Genomic DNA, 18,944 nt, shown 5'->3' on the forward strand with positions numbered 1-18,944 from the left:
GTCAATATCCTACCATGTTAATGACAGAAATTTACAATAACATTTAGGTGATCAGCTGATAAGTTACAGTCACTAAATGTAAACTGATCAACTAGACTCACCAACTTAGAAATTGAAACATCATCAATATTCCTTAAATCATTCTCTTTAAGATGGAGCTTTACGTCAAGTGACAAGATATTTTCAAAAATCTGGTTTAATGTAATAGTGGTTATACTGTAACGTTTCAAATAGATATTTTTCAGGTTGGGTGAATATTTCAAACAATGTACCAAGAAATTAGGACTCTGTGATTTATCAAATGAAATGTTTTTAAAGCCGTATTGAAATTGAAATTTGTCCATTATAGATGACATAGTATCAATCTCATTGTCTTTCACAAACGAATCTAATTTAAATACTTCTTCATCGTCACTTATTGGTGCATAAATGAATATTAAGAAATGAACTACCATAGTACAAAATTCTGTAGATGGTTTAGTGGGTCTTTTCTCCATAATCACTGAAATCCACTGTTCGAAAAACTATAACATTTGCTCATAAGTTGTACTAATTTCATTTGTGATGTTGCTATTTGCTCACCCAAGGGGTTAATATAACCTAGAGCATATCTAAAAGACTTGGACATTTCTAAACATGTTTCTTCTAGTACTTTATCATTTGATATTTTTGCTTCCAATTCTTCTATTACAGAAGGTTCATGTTCTGCTTTTATGTATCTGAAATACTTTGCTAGTGAATACAAGTTTGAAGCTTTCACTTTCAACCAATGTTTCATAAATTTACCAGCATCAGCACCTAGGAATCCTATTGTGAATATAATTGTCATATGTAGATATTTATTAAACATTATCATTTCACACTCTTCCTCCTTCAAATCACCTGATTGACACTTTTCAGCAAGGTAAAACCCTGCTAATGCCTCTGAAACTAGCTTATGTGGGGGAGCATACATCTCTTTTTTATCTCTTTTTTTACTAGCTGGCTTTTTGTAAACAAATCCAATTTTGAGTGCCAAGACTGCTACTGATTTATTTTTAACCATATTTTGGAACTGAGACTTTTCAATTATCAATTCATTTGATTTTAGTCGTTCATAAATGCATTGGCCTAACGCTAGGATAGCAGTTTTATACTCATCTTCAATTTGGTCAAATGTACAATTGCAGATATAGTGTCCTGACTATTTATTTTTGATAAATATTGATTTAAAGTGCAACAAATTAGTTCTTTAAAAAGATCTGACAAATCATTGGAAAGCTTTTCTGATTCTTCCCAAATGCTACAAATCAGAAGTAATAATAAAGGAGATGAACACAACTCAATTATATCTATATTTCTAAAGGAATCAGTATATTTGTTATCAGAACTTGAATCTTCTAAATCTGAAATTTCAGGATTGGAATCTTTTGAATTTGAATTTTCTGAATCAGAATTATTGTATGAAATAAGCTTTAATTTTCTGATTAAATTTTTTTTCTAATTTAGAATTTTCTATAAAATATTTCTGAATATAAAGCTTCATACTTTCTTCACTAAATCCATTAATTTCAACATGTACATTACAGTTGTCAACAAATGTTGTAATATTTTCAGGCCGTGATGTTATTATTGTGGTATTTTTATGGTCTGATTTAAATTTCAAAAATTGTAGTGGATTTTTAGCACCTTGCTTTAACTCATCTAATCCATCTAATAGTATAACTATTTCATTCTCATTTTCTGTCATGAATGTTTTAATAAATTCTGTAGGATCTTTTCTGGATTTTTCTTTTACAGATTTAGGAATTTTTTCAAGGTCAATGTCATCTACAATAGTATCTATGATTGTTTTTCCTGGCTCTATGTCTCTGATATTTATTAGAAACAATACTTTGTCAGCAAAAGTATCATCATTACCGTTAGCCCAGTTATAGGTAATGTATCTGAGAAGCATTGTCTTTCCCATCCCCCCTTTACCTGTTATTAGAACTTTACATGAACTTCTATATTTTATCATCTTCAATACATTTACTAAATTGGTAGGCTTAGCATCTTGATGCCTCGTTGCTTGATCAACCAGTTTTTGCGTTGTAGATTGAAGTAACTTGAGATCTGTGAATACGTCAGCAATGTTAACTTTGTGTTCTTCATTAAAAACTGCTGTTTCCAGTAGGTGCATACATTGATATGATTGTTTTTTGTGTTCTTTCAAAAACGTCTTGATAACTGTTAAATAAAATATGTAAGTTTCAAGTTAGTAAAGAGAAATGAAACAGCATTTTTTCTATGAAAGTTTTTATAGAAAATATAAATATAAAGTAATTCATAACTTTGTTATAACTTAATTCTGGTCTAGGAAAGAGTTTACCTTCTCTGTAGTTATTTATGCCACCCAAAATATACAATCAATTACAGTATGTTTCAGGTCCAATTGTATGACACAAAACATAATTTACAATCAAGTTCAATTATACAATTAATTGGAGTAAATTTAGATTTTGGCATATTATTCGTAAATTCAATTTTATTTTTGTTGCTAAAATTGATAAAATACCTTTATCTATTGGTGATAGCATTACTCTTTCAGTCGATTCTGCATCTAAATAAAAATAAATATTATTTTTAGAACATCACATTGAACTGCTTGGACTAGTATTTATTCTGAAAAAAAACCCCCTAATTTTTACAAATATTTTAGAAATGTAATGGGGAAAGGAAAAAAGGAATGGGGAAAAGGAATGGGAAAAAGGAAAGGTGACAATGACAAAATAAGGAAGTGAAGAAATTCTTTATAAATTTAAGAAATATGTCCCAGAACATTTTTCGTGAATGATTGTTCTATCTTTAAGGTCCTTAATCAAACTCGAGCTGTTTTGATATTTTTGATATTTCTTTACTGGCACAGTGAGTAAAAAGAAATAACATACCGTGTAGTCTCTGTGCAGTGGATTTTCCAAGCAGATGTCCAAACTTATCTATTTGTGCAGGTGTGTTTAGGAGTTTTTCTCTCTCTAGTATTAGCACAGAGTCCCAAATATTTGTTGATTTAAATGTTTTCAGTACATCATAATTATGATTAACTTTCTTCAACTCATTTTTCCCACTGTCTCTTAAAACCTGGAATAGTTGTTTTCGAAACAATGACAGCCTTTCGTCATTAACAGGTTCAACATTGTTATCTACCATATATTGAATTACCAGATCTTCAGCTTCCCTGAATCCGGTTAAAATTGCAATATCCAACAGAACAGTAAATTTATAAGGTGTGATTTTACCAGTTCGTTGAAGTTCATTAAATAAACAAAATCCTGTACCGTCATCACGGGTAAAATCTTCCATACATATCTTATCAAACAGGCAGAATCTTAACCACTTGTAAAACTGATCCTTATAGATTTTGCTAAGTTCAGATTTTAAAGTCTGGAACTTATCCTTAAGGTACAAGGCATCAGCATCTGCTTCAGTTTTGTCTGCAAAAATTAAAATAAAACAATCTTATAAAATATTAGGATGTATCAATCTTATAAAATAATGCGTGTTCCAATTTGATATTAAACTGATCATCAACATAGGATGAATCTAGATGGTATCTGAAGACGTAAATAATATGACTAATTGAACTACAGCACAAACTTGATAAATTATTCAGATTTTACCTTGATTTAGTGAGCTTCTGCATCGGTAATTGGTGTACGTTATATAATTAAAATATTCCTATGTGTTATACACAAGATTCAATGTTATTATACCTTTATCTGTTAGTGATAGTTGCTGTTCCATTACAGGCTTCATTACTTTTTCATTTGATTCCACATCTAAGTTTAACAAAAATATCAATACAATATTGCCAATTGAATAAATTAGAATAACAAATAACCTAATGAATATGTAATATACTAAATAACCACAATGACACCTATGCTGTATGTATAATTGCATGATTTAATGTCTCTTCACTCTTTGTTCATTGACTCTATTGCCAATTGAATAAATTAGAATAATGAATAACCTAATTAATATGCAATACGTTAAATAGATTACACCTAATTTTATTTATTTTATTTAACAAATAATTTAAACATGGTCCATCCAGCTGATTATTAGGAACCCTTATAAAAATACAACATGACGAGACATAAACATGTAACAATAAAAATTAAATATAATTTATAAAGATAAAAGCACAACAAAATTAGAATAAAAAATTAAAAGAATTAAATAAAATAAAATTGACCATCTCAGAAGAAAAGACAGGAAATGAAGCAACTAAATAAGAAGATGGTTCAGAAATTTGAAGGAGGAGTGATGATCTGATTTGAATGATCTGCCATGCGGCCATTAGATGTGATCTTAGCAAGTAATTGAGAGAGCAAGGTTATGGAGAGCTTTAAAAGTAAGACAGTCAAGTTGATATCGATACTGTTATGTCATGTTGGAGAAGGATACGAATAGCTTTGTTTTGGATTTTTTAAACTTTAATGGTAGAAGTAGGTAAGAGTATTATCAATGATAATGCGAAGGTGTTTATGAGAGGTAACAGATTGGATAGGAGAGTCATCAAGACTGAGGTAAATAGAGTTTCTAGCTTTTAGCTTAGAAGGAGAGCCCAGAAGCATAGATTTTTTTTCTAACCATTGTTGCGACCATTAAGATATCACATGTTTCTCAATATCTTCTGGAGGTTGATTCTCAACTTTTGACTTGAAGCCAAATTGCTTGGTTATCTTTATTGTGTCATATAAAATAGTAAGATTTGATGAACTCAAACTTCCAGATCCTGTTAAATCTTGTAGTAGATCTATAACACTTTTAGCTTTACCCAACTCCACATTAGACATGTTCAGATGGTCTTTGTATAAAAGTTTCAATCTTGTGAGATATCCACTTCGATCATACCAAATTGCTATATAAGTCACCAGTTGCCTGAAATCCTGCTCCGAGATTTCTATAATATACAAATGAGATGCAAGATAGTACAGATGGAGATTTGAAAAAAAAAAAAAAATTGTTAAATCAATTAAGCATGACTACTGTACCTATTATTAACCCAACATCCCCACAATACAACCATTCTATTTTATCATAGGTATACCACACCAAGATTAAAATATCTACAATGACAGGACTTATTAATTAACATGGGACAATAATGATCGGATAAAGGGTTTGATTCAATTCAATTAAATTTATTGATCATCTAGCTTTTATTTTATTTTAATTTATTTTATTTCTTGTTTTCAGACCATCATCCATTCATAGTACTAATGAAGTCAAGTCTATCTGGTGGTAACTATAGAAAGATATTCTATTTTTGTTAAAGTTGGGTCATTACATACTGTATATCATACCTTTGGTAGATGCCATGTTCTACTGTAGACTTCACAACTAACTTCCTTATATTGTCAATCGTTATTCTGTGAAGAAAATTGTTAAAAAAAATATCATCCTCTGATTTGATAGGAAACTAAAAGTATATGCCAATTAAGATATGCCATTTCTAGCCATGAAACCTAATATTTGGGTGGTACGGTATGGTATCAATTTATTTAAAAAAAATGTTTTTGTATGTAGCAACTTTTTCAAGTCTGAAATTGAAATCTTCCCAAATTATTTGCTATGTATTTTGCTTGGAAACCTGATACGTTGTCATTGAGTTGCCTTGCCAACACTTTATTCCAGTTGTTAAAGAGAAGAATGAGTTGGTTCACAGTAAAATAAATGTTATCATTTCTTCTTCTCGAGTAACCTATTTTGCTAATTGTGAAATTTAAAAAAAAAATCTTTTTTCTTAAGTTTCCTTCTAAAGATCTATTAAGTTAAAAGATATCATGAACAACAAACAAAGCATTCATTCATAATTGTTTACATTTGTTATTTGATTTAATATGAAACCAATTCAAACTCATGATTCCCAGAAAACTGAGGCTTGGCTTCCTGTTTTTAAAATTTTGATCTCCATACCAAAGTTGAATGTTTGCATTTATTCCAAAGTGCAAAAACGTTTATAATTATATAGCAATGTGTTTATATATTATAAAAGAGAAAGAGTTTGTACGTTTGTTTGTTTTACAAATGTCTGTATTGCTTACACGCATCCATACACAATATGGGGTATCAAAGTGACCAAAATTGTATGAAGTTTTTAACATAATCTACCACCTTGGATTTAATTTATCGGCGAAAATTACCCACTTTGAATATTTGTTCGTTATACAATTTTGTTGTTATTGCACGTAACCATATACTGTATGGGATATAAAAATGAGCGGAAGTCGCATTTTGAATTTGAAAACTTGAGATGTTGTGGGTTGGGAATGATGGGTCAACATATTTCTACTGGGAAGATTTAAAAATACATTTTAAAATATATGGTGATTTTTAAAGATTTCGTATTACAGGGATACTGAACATTTACTACATTTGAACCGTCCCAAGCGTAAGGCCTATTAGGTTAAGAGATACCACGAAAAACAAAGTGTTCATTCCTTCGTTCTTTGAAAAAATAATTTTGCTCTGAGAACCTGACTTGAATGCTCTTATACTAAGTGCAACAAAAATCGTAATAATTATAATAATTTAAAAATAGTGGGCTGGTTTATTTTTAATAGAGTAGTACTATATAAGTTTGTTTATTTATTATCATGTATCAAATTTATTAGTGGACCATCTAGTACTATACGGTAATATGTACTGCTTTCCTCATCGATCAGATGTAAAGCCATTATTAAGCCCTTGAATGTACAATGCACATGTGAATTTAAAGAACTTGGTACTATTCAACAAGGCCATATACATCGCTGCAGTCGCGTTTTCAAGTTAGTGTTTACCGACCGACAGACCAACCGACCGACATAGTGAGCTGTAGAGTCGCGTTGCACGCGACTAAATATAACATGGGATTGCATTTCCATGTGAGCTGATCTCGGTAGGCAATGGGTCAGTAAAGGACCTAATCTGAATTGTTTCCAGTTTACTGAGAACGATATAACCTACATTTCAGGGTTGGTCAGGAGTGGCCAATACAATATTTATTTTTTGTTTGTATGCTTTATCACAGTTTTTTTAAATAAAAACAAGCATTCAACTCTGGTATTGAGATCAACGATGTAAAAAACAGGAAGCCAAGCCTCAGATTTCTGTGAATCAGTTTGAATTGGTTTCATATTAAAATCAAATAACAAGTGTAATGAATGCTTTGTTTGTTGTTTATGATATCTAAAAATAACTTCTTTAGGAGGAAAATAAAGATTTTTTTTTCAGATTACAGTGTACAGTATGCATTTAGCAAAATAGATTACTGCCAAGAAGAACAAATTATAACATTTGAACCAACGTATTCTGTTTTATAAGTTAAGAGATACCATGAACAAAGTATTCATCATTCGTTCTTTTAAAAAATGCTAACAATGAACCACATGGAAATTTGTCCTTGCATGGAGAATTCAGGATATCGTATTTCAAAGTATCATTATCTATTATATTAAAACTGCTTTTCTTCCAATTGTATACGGTATATACAGCAAGTAGTAATAAAAAATAAATCAATCGTGTTTTGGACTAATTTGTGATACAGGTTAGATCGAATGAGTTGCGAATGCTTATTAAAGTGAATCACCATCATTTACTGTAGAAGTAGACTACACTATATAATTTAATATAGTCATCACTATATCATAAGAAATAACTGCACATTATTATTATACTAACATGTAGGCCTACTAAATATTACTTTTTTTTTAAATAAAGAGTGTAAAAAACAGTATGCTAGTAACTCAGTACAGTATTTGCAACATTTAACTCTAGTATTCAGCAATAATGTAATAAACTGTCATAGGGTGGAAAAAGCACTGAAGGAACTTTATATAACTCTTTATTTATACTGGTTTCATAAACAGCTAAAACTATAATATATATATTTTCTATTTTTGTACAATTTGGAGGTATCTTGCTAAATGTAAAAAAAAATGTTAATAAAGTATCTATCGGCATCTTTCAAACTTCCGTACAAGGCGCATTAAGTTAAGAGATACCATGAACAAACAAAGAGTTCATTCAGTTGTTCTTTGAAAAATAATTTAACAAGGAACTACTTTATTGCAACAAATCGGTGGTAAATGGCTTCCTGTTTTTTACATCGTTGACCTGAGTACCACAGTTGAATGCTTACAAAGTGCAAAAACTTGGATATGTTTAAATAGCAGGCTGCTTTTTACATTCTTAAAGTAATACATTACTAGTATTATATAATTATGTACATTTAGTATTTCTATATGGTATAGTGATGACAATATTCAATTATATAGTATAGTCTACTAATAAGTTCAGTAAATGATAGTGATTCTCTTTAATGAGCATTTAAAATGACGCAGCTAATTAACGATCCAACACGTATCACAAATTCGTCTAAAACCATGATTGATCTTATTTTTACCTTAAAATCAGCTAATAAGTCAGTGAATATGGTGACTTATCCGCACTTATTACTGACCACTATACATGAATACCTCACTCAAATAAACACTACGTAATAGGTGTATTATAAAATGGGTTTTTGGTATATTTATTAAAAACATCTTCCAAGTAAAACTGAACTGTGATAGATTTTGTTAATGAATTTGCAACCATATATAAAAATATAAAGGCCTAAATCACATCAAAACGACAAAGACAAAAATTACCGGCAGGACAGTCATAAAAAAGAAATTACATAATATATAACTATTGTTATTATTACTATGAATTATTATAAATAACAAATGTCTTTAAATATTAAAACTAGTAAAGCAGTTGGTAAAATTATTTGTGGTTCCAGTTGTTTTTTATGCTAAAAAATCTTATTGACCCAAATTCAGAAGGATTCTAAAATTATATTACAGTACATTTATTAATTGATTTATGGTTTTTTTTTCACCGTTTTCTGTTTTGTTTTGTTTGCTTTTAGGCATAACATTCTGGATTTGCCTTTTTTCTCAACTATCTCAACTCAACATTTATTTACTTATTTAATTTCAGTAATCTCTCTTTAATAATGTTGTTGTTTTTTTTAAATTAAACATTACTACAGTATGTTCTTGTTATTTGATTAACTTTTGTATGTGAAGAATTAAAATGAAATGAAATATTTCTTGTGACATCATAAATATAAAATATCTAATTAATCTAGTACTGGGTTAGCATTAATAAATATTTCTTGCCAGATAAGCAGCACTTAAGTGAAAAACTTAGTCTTTGTTTTATCAAGCATGTACTTTTTACTTTAAGAATGGACTTTGACATCTAGGAATGATGATAACCAAAAAAAAAATGTGTTTGTTTATGTCTTAGGTACGTGTTTAAGGATTACCAATAGTAAACTGACAAACAGAATCATCGCCAAAATTAGATGCGCTTTTTTTCTAAGGAAAATTTGATAAATCTGATAGCTTTTTTATAATTGCATTGGCTTTCTTTGCCTATACAAGATCATCTATACAGTTGTCAAATTAGTACAACGCAAACTTACAATTAAACATGAAACACAAATACAATCAACTTCTTAGTATAGACAGACAATATCTACTTACAATTGATTGATGCTGATGTTGTTACTTGTAGCACTAAGGTTACCATTTACTTGCAAAGGAGACTCAGGTATCTTGATGTACATCATACATCTTGATAAAGTTGCTAAAAATGTGTTGCTTAACGTGCAACAAGCCACTCCCTACTGAATGCCTCAAACTGGTTCTAAGTTGTTATCTTTTTGTTCGACTCTACAATTGTTTCCTCTCTGACATCATAGCTGGATCATGATTGGACAAAGTTAGTAATGCTTGTGTTTCAATCATTTAATACCTGTTTCTAATAGTGGTATGCAAGAAACCTGCATTATTATTTCGGTGACAAGATGCATAGATTTTGTAAGCCATGCAAGAGATAGAAATAAAAGTTCAGAAGGCCTATGGTTTATATATAATGAACTATTGGATAAATGATAGGATAGAAAAAGATTTTAATAACAAGTAGACCAGTTGACAATGACATATTACTTTAATTTATTATTTAATAACAATGACAATATTACTGTATTTCTTTAACAACCCCTCTTTTAGGTACCTTATGAAAGAACATCCTTTTCTCAGTAACATTCCACATTTCAGAGACCTGCCTGTGGATCTCTATGACCAATTATTAATGTTAAAAAATAACCGTTTTAAGCTTAACCCTAAGAATTATCTTACCGACCTGTTTTAAATATATATAAATGTAATATTTTTAAGGTATTTTTTTAGCTCTATGTAAATTAATACTGTTATATACCATAATTAAATACAATTGCAGAATTTTAAAGTTTTATCTTAATCTTATAAGAATTTCTGTTTTTTATGTGTGCAATTCATTTTATGTAGTATGTGGGTCTATTTCTATTTTCTCTCAAAGGTAATTTCATTTATAACCTTTAGGTGATCTTTACACTAGACTAATTATGTATTTTTTCATGTGATTCGATTATACAAATCTGTATAATCTTTAAATTTTTGCTGGCAGTGTAAAAGGAATATTTTAATATAAGGCTATTGGCATCTGCGATTCAACATTGTCCATAAAAGCTCCATTGCATCAAAGAATTTAAATAGAATAGGTCCTAACTGTACATAGAACATGGCAAGGAAGCAGACAAGAGAAGATACAAGATGCAATCAAAGTACCATTTGGAAAACAATAATTGTATATTAAATATACAAGGCTTGATTATTGAGATAATTAATGGTAGGTCATTAATAATTATACTGATATGATAACATGATCCTTGACAATGACAATGACATTCAAATATCTCATGAAAAAAAATGTAAATACTATCTTGAATAGAAGGCTTGACTTGAAATGGGCTTCTTTCATATATAAATTTACGTAAGGGCAAAAAATTTGGTAAATCGCGCGTAACTTCTAGTATTTTTACACGATGGTATATAAATTGGTACATAATGTCGATACTGATTTTTAACACCTAATGAAAACCATAACACTTATTATGTAAAGCTAGACAATTAGTTATTGACAATTAAAACGAATTTAGGTTTTTTAATTACAAAAAAGAGCTGAACGCATCGTTACAAACAATTTTAATTATAAAACAACATGTGGCGACGACATAATAAATGATCTATCTTGGAAAACATTTCAAATAAGAAGAAATTATGTGATATGATGTTTATGTTCAAATGTTTTAATGGTACTGCAACTTCAAGACTATGTAATGATATATAAATGGTGTTTGATAGACATGGATATAATACTAGACAATCTGATACTCTTAATATGGTTCCCCTAAGTCGAATGTTAAAATAATGAGGACTTAAATTCGCCGGCGCTCATGTATGGAATGATCTACCGCAGGATGTAAAAGAATCATCCAATTATTTAAATTTTAAATCAAATTGTAAACAAATATTTCACAATAAACATTTTGTGAACATTTTTATTGATTTATTTTAGAAATTGTGTCCTTAAAACTATTTTATTGGCTCTTTTTAAGTCACTATCCGTGCTTAGGCCAATTACAAATTTGTTTTATTCCTTTTTGTAGTATTTCCAATTTTTTTATTGTAAATATACATATATTTTTGTCTTTGTTTGTATTGTTATTTTACTGTTTTAGCAAATTTTAAAGATTTTTATGCATGTTGTTAATCTTTTCTATAAACAGGACCATATGTAAAACAGGTGCTACTGTTAAGGTTGTAGGATTGTGAGCCATATCGATAACAGTATTTGACGCAGATACAAATGTTCTATCTAGAACTATAATAACTTTATTGTAATAAACTATACAAAGTACACATCTACACAGTAGGAATAAATAAAAGAGTGATTCACATAGAAGAATGTTATCTTCTTAAGGAGTGAGCAAAGCAATGATGGATTGCTTTGTGGTCTGGGGACAGTTCCGGTATATCATCTATTTCTTAGAACAGGAACTTTCACTTATCTATAGGTGAATGACCAGTAGGCTATTGGTAACATTTATTGTACAATGAGAGCACATTTTAACACTCCCACTTGTTCTCATTTGTCTTAATTTTACAGTAATACTAATAATATTAAAAATCAAATATAATACAACATGCATATTCATCAAATTATAAAAGTATAAAAATGTTACTCTAATTTTACCATATTAATTTTATAAAATGTATTACATTATTACATTGTGTAACGTGTGTATCGCAACACATCATTGTCCAAAAATAAAATTCTTAAATTTACTTAACTTAAATTTTGTTGCTGGCTTAGTCATAATATCAGCAACCATTTCAGCTGTTGGACAGTAAACAACATTTATTTTACCATCGTTTAATACATTTCGTATGAAGTGATATCGGATGTCAATGTGCTTGGACCTTTGTCGACTTACTGGGTTTTTAGTTAGGGCAATTGTGCCTTGATTATCTTCAAAAATTTGAATAGGCCCATATTGATATCCGCTAACAATTCCATCTAATATCTTAACACATGTTTAGCTGCCACCCAGTGTTCAATTTTTGGATTTGACAAATATTGTGACAACTTTGTAACTATCCAGCCTATATCTGGCTTGGTACATGTCATAGCATAAATTAAACTACCTACAACTTCACGATATTTTGTAGGGTCAATGGCCTCCTGGCTATTACATTCTAGTTTCTGTTCACATGGAGTAGACCTTGGTTTACAATCGGTCATTCCAAATTTGTCTAGCATTTTTGCTATATATCGACTTCATTTTGGATTGTTTAAAATCAATACCAAGAAAATATGAAAGTTTACCAAGATCTTTCATATGAAATTTAGTTTTTAACATTTCTTTAACATTTGTCATCATGGACTCATTACTTGTCGCAATAATTAAATCATCAACCCATATGAGTAGTACAATCATCTCATTTTCTACATATTTAGTGTATACACAGTGATCAACAGGGTTTTGTACAAAATTATTTTCACATAGAAAAGTATGCAATACATTGTTCCAATTTCTGCCAGATTGTTTCAAACCATACAATGATTTATTTAATTTGTATACTAACTTTTTGTTAGAATTTGTAGGGACTTCAAAACCCTCTGCTTGTTCCATATAAATTTCAGTCAATTGGAGCATTAAGATAAGCAGTTTTCACATCCATCTGATGTAAAATCAGATCATGTTGTGCTGCAATTTGCATCAAAATACGTACGGATGTCATACTGGCAGTTGGAGCAAATGTTTCATTATAATCTACACCTTTTATTTGGCTATACCCTTTTGCAACATATCTTGCCTTATAGTTCTTTGAACCATCGGCAGTTTCTTTAGTAGTGTACACCCATCGTCCTCCCACTGAATTCATACCTGTGGGTAGGGTAGTTAAAGTGAATGTGTTATTTTTCTTAAGGGATTTCATTTCGTCTGCCATTTCAGTTTGCCAATACTTGGACTCTGGTGAATTAATAGCTTCCCTAAAAGTTTGAGGAAACTCTGAAATTTGGTAGCAATAATCAATACTGGATAATAATTGGTCATTATTGTCCTCTAAATCGGTAGCATAATCCTCAAGATACGATGGAGGTTTTCTCTCCCGTCTTGGATACCTTACATTTTCGTTACCCGATTCATTAATTACCCTTTGGTCCTCAGGCTGGGGTTCTAGATTGGATGGATCAGTAGTCTCCTGTATCCTATCAATATCAGATGAATTATCAGTTTTACCCTTATTGGAATCTAATGGAATGTAATCGTCATCATCGCTTTCTGTTTGGATCTGTTGCTCAACACTCTTATTTGTGTTAAATTTAACAATTCTATATTTCATTACCTTTCCACTCTCAGGCAAATATACTAAATAAGCCGGGCTGTACTTATCATATCCAACAAATATACCCTTAATACAACGATCATCTAATTTACTTTTGTCTTGCTTGTATGCATAACATTCAGATCCAAATACTCCCATGTTGGACAAATTGGGTTTTCGGCCCGTCATCATAAAATATGGAGTTTGTTGCACACGATTGTTAAAACATCGATTACGTATATATGCCGCAGCTAGAATTGCATCTGGCCAAAAATCTTTGCCTAAATTTGACTGTGCAATCAAACATCTACCCATCTCAAATAATGTTCGCCAGTTTCGTTCGGCAGTCCCATTTTGGTGAGGGGAGTAGGGTGCAGAAGTATCGTGTCTGATACGATTCTTTGTAAGGAGTGAGTTAAACTCCTTTGAAGTGAACTCAGAACCATTGTCTGACCTAATACACTTTACATTTCCCAGTGGGGAAGAGTCTGCCAGAAACCTTTCTGTGGCAGATATAGTGTCACTTTTATTTTTCAAGAAGTATACAAACACAGCTCCTGAATAATCATCTGTGAATGATATGGCATACTTAAATCCCTCTCTAGAGACTGGGTCAATTGGTCCAGCCAGATCGGTGTGGACCAATTCTAAGAGTTTGGTTGCACGGACATCAGGCTTTCTATTTCTAGTTTGCGTCATTTTACTAATAGTGCATATATCACAAATTTTGGGTTTATCACATCTTCCATGTATGTTCATACCATCTACTACATTAGGTAGTTTCAATATATCATCATAATTACAGTGCCCTAAAACATTGTGCTAGAGCCATTAGGAGCCTTAAGTTGGGCTGAATATTTGTCAAAATTAATTTGTGCTCCCTTACTGGCCGCAGCCTAAACTGACAAAATATCTTGTTTATATGAGGGAACATATAAAGCATTTTCAAGAGTGACTTTGTGTCGATTGCCATTTACATCATATATTAGAACATTAGCATCTCCCTTACCAATGACTACCCCATTTGTTTTAGTGCCATTAGCCAATTCTATGAAATGGGTATCTGGATTGAAGCTCTTATCAAGGTTTATAAATTTTGATTTGTCATTTATGATATGCGATGTTGCCCCGCAATCTACTAATAAATTACCATTACATAAATTACTATTAATACTTGCTTTGAATGCAAATTCAACTCCATCAGTGACGTTACTTTTCTTCCTGCAAAACTTGGTGTCATGCGTTTTATTCTTGCATACTTTACACCACTTTCCTCGATCCTGTTTACTTCTACATTCAAAAGATTTATGGCCTTGCTTCCCACATTTAAAACATACAATTCTTTCACTTTCTTGTGTGTTCATTACACTATCATCTTTTGTCTCTCTTTGAGCCTTCTCCGACTCTTCGAAGCTTCTCAGCGCAATTTTAAAATCGGTAAAGTTTATCTCCTTTTCTTTTTGCATTATCACGGTCGCAAATGTCCGGAATCGCTGAGGTAGTCCTTTTAGGACCATAGCCACAAGCAAACTGTCGCTAATTTGTTCTTTAGCAGTTTTTAAACTTGTAGCTGCTGTTTCTGCACGAATAACGTAGTCAGTTACACATTCGTGTTCGTCCATTTTTAATGAGGTAAGCTCAGTATATAGTGATATAATTCTTGGCTTACTTTTTCCCAAATAATGTTCCCGCAGGATTCCTAGAGCCTTTCTTCCATCGTTCTTTGCGTCTCTCATTATCAAAGATAGACTTCTATCGTCCAAGTACTGCACAAGTTCGGCGAACGCATTATTATTCTTCGCCTCATCGGGAGCGGCTACTCCACCTTCGCTTTCCGGTACAATAATTTTACTTAATTTTTGTATGTGTCCTAGAAACTTGACTTTCCACAACTCGTACTTAGTTTCGTCTCCATTAAATAAAAGCCGTTTACTGGGCCCATAACCTGTTAAGGTTGTAGGATTGTGAGCCATATCGATAACAGTATTTGACGCAGATACAAATGTTCTATCTAGAACTATAATAACTTTATTGTAATAAACTATACAAAGTACACATCTACACAGTAGGAATAAATATGGAAGAGTGATTCACATAGAAGAATGTTATCTTCTTAAGGAGTGAGTAAAGCAATGATGGATTGCTTTGTGGTCTGGGGACAGTTCCGGTATATCATCTATTTCTTAGAACAGGAACTTTCACTTATCTATAGGTGAATGACCAGTAGGCTATTGGTAACATTTATTGTACAATGAGAGCACATTTTAACAGCTACATCATACCTGATATGTTTTTATCCTGTATAAATATGTTTTTAAATAAATAAAAATAAAACTACCAACATATAGTGTATATTTGGAAACTCACTAACGTGTAAAAAGGCTGCCTCTCTATCCAATTAGCAAAAAAAAAACTACTAAAGCTACTGTAGAAACAGAACAAATGGCACATAACAATTGCGATCCTCTCACATAAAATAGTTAAGATCGGCCTAGAAAATGTTGAACTATGTATAAAGATAACATTATTATTATATAGGTCTAGATCATCTACACCGGGTAGGAAGTGGGTGGCCTAATACTTTTACTTTCAAAATTTATAGTTTACGTTGCTGGTAAAGTCCTATTGGTTGGAGTATGCATACTTACCCTACTGGTGATCTGGCATCTTATTTATATTATTAGTCTTACTCTTTTAATTAGTCGTTTCCTTATCGTTCACAGTCCAATATATGGTGGACATTGTCGACTGGGCCTACTAAGATGCTGTAGGCCAAGGCTTGGCACTGCTCAGCTGCTGGGCATATCAAATATCAAAAATCTGACTGGCCCAAGCTAGAGTATAATTAATTTAATAGCGACTTTACTGTAGCCTGTAGGTAGGGCAGCCAGGGGCTGGCTTGGTGGGCTGTCCTGTGTGTATGTTGTAGGCTATTTTAAAATTAATTTAGCCTAGGCCTAGGCCTACATCAACCGTCTGTGAATCTTTACGGAATTAAAAGAGGCAAAAAATCCTACTATCTTTGGCTAGTCCTAATTAATACGACTTTGAGGTTAGAACCACAGAACCTATTCAACTAACTTGTCAACACGAACTTACAACACGTGCATCCAGGGACGTATTTCCTTTTCAGTAACACAATGCAGAGACCAAAATGGTTCCCACTAAACATCCGCAGAGCCAATTATATATAAAGAGTTACGACATTAAAAATTAGAAGCCATTTTTGTGTCAAAAAATTCGCACGCTGAGGGCGCGCGTGCCTCTTTTGTATAGCGTTTTCCTATAGTTCATGCATTATTTTTAGATTTTTTTGTCTATGAAATAACGTTTATATTCCGTTTTTATTTTAGTAATTAATTTTATTAATGGTATTAATTTGGTAACATATATATATTGTGTCTATAATAACAAAAGAATAAATGCTAGGGCCTACATGCAAGTCAGGATACATCAAAGCATGAACCAATACAAAAAACACACAAATTCACCCCTCTTTTTATACAGTTATGGCTCTCTGTGTGTTTTTGACACAAACTTTCAGAGACTCGTTCATCATTTCATTTGTAATAATTTGCCTTTATTATTTTAATATTGTTCATACCCTATTCAATATATTAACAAATATATCCACGACACTTTATTATTTTATTTAGTCATCAAAGCATGCATTATGAATTGAAAATATTACATAATTGTTATTAATAGGACGTAGTTATGGGATGTTTCGTTCCAAAATCAATCAATCGAACTTTGTAATGTACTAGCGCACGCGCGCGCAATATTCTTTGCCGCAAGTACTTCTGTACGCTGTGCACATCGATATTTCACCGTAAAATGTGCAATTACATTTTTTTAAATATAAGAAAAAGTTTAAAGTATTTTCTTGCTCCTATACTTTACATGCATTAACACAAATTGATCTGCATATCACGTGACTATAATCCAATGTCGTAACTCTTTATATATATGGCTCTGAACATCCGCTTGAGAGTCTGCCCTCTATGTTTTTAACATTCCCGTAATAGTATTTCCATAAAAAGGGGATTTTACCTCCGGAAACATTATGTTAAATGTTTAATGGTAGGCCTACTACAGGTAAGACTGACACCAACATGATAATAAGGGTAATAATGAAGATAATAAATAAATTAATGATAATCCAATGATAATGATGGTGGTAAAATATTGATGATTCAACAATGATTAAATGTATGAACATGAAAATGATGAAGTGCATATTGAAAATGATGATGATAAAGATGATGTGGGGAGATAGACCTTCTGGTCCTCTTACAATGATGACAATGATATACAACAATCATCATGATGATGGTGCAACAAAGAAAATGAGTACAGTACTTGTTGTTGGCATACTAATCTCTATGTGTCAATATTTATAAACATCACGTCTAGAAAACAAATGTACTTTTACTGATGCAGTAGTAGATTCTGTATACTGTCGTCGTCATTGATAACTAAAACGTCAACATAAATAAAACTAGGCCTAAATATTGTTTACAACAAAGAAAACAATATACCCTTCTTTACATTTTATCATTTTTTATTTATCTCTTCAACATATCTAATAGAAATACAACATTTTCTGCAAGGTTTTAATTAATAATAATTTATATATAGATTCAGAAAAACAATGACTTAAAAGCAAGTGATCTGTGCACAGTATAAATATAATATACTTCATCACCAATATTAAAATTAACTACAAATACAAGATATACTAGATTTGAAGTCGTGACACATACGTTAAAATAGTTGAACGCCGACAATAATGCCATCCTATGACATGAATTAAATATGTTTTACTTATTTTGTAGCATACAGCACATTACAGTATTTACAGAATACACTGTATATGTTATATACAGGGTAGCATAGACGAAATTACGAGACCCATCTTTTACATCCAATTTTTAACACGATGACGTCATCAAAGTGACTTATGAAGATAATAATTTTAGAAGATAATTATCTAATTAATGACATTAATAAAAATTAGAATGTGTTTCCAATAAACAATGTATGGTTGAGAATGTCTGGACACGTTTCTGTTGTTGTTGTTGTTGTCTGTCTGTCTGTCTGGGGAATCATCCAAAAGACATACTAAACCCTATTTTCTTTTAAAAGCAAATGGTGACTGCAATTGTA

At 31.2% G+C, this 18,944-nt stretch overlaps 1 protein-coding gene across 1 annotated transcript; it reads right to left on the reverse strand.

Moving 5' to 3' along the window:
• Window positions 1–14,671: 14,671 nt before the first annotated feature.
• On the reverse strand, window positions 14,672–15,748 carry LOC144838204 (uncharacterized). The gene has a single exon (XM_078693559.1). It carries the CDS (start codon window positions 15,746–15,748, stop codon window positions 14,672–14,674), a length of 1,077 nt encoding a protein of 358 aa, XP_078549685.1.
• Between the last annotated feature and the right edge of the window lie 3,196 nt (window positions 15,749–18,944).

This window comes from Antedon bifida, chromosome 3 (genome assembly GCF_963402885.1).
Source record: "Antedon bifida chromosome 3, ecAntBifi1.1, whole genome shotgun sequence".
Taxonomy (NCBI): Eukaryota; Metazoa; Echinodermata; class Crinoidea; order Comatulida; family Antedonidae; genus Antedon; species Antedon bifida.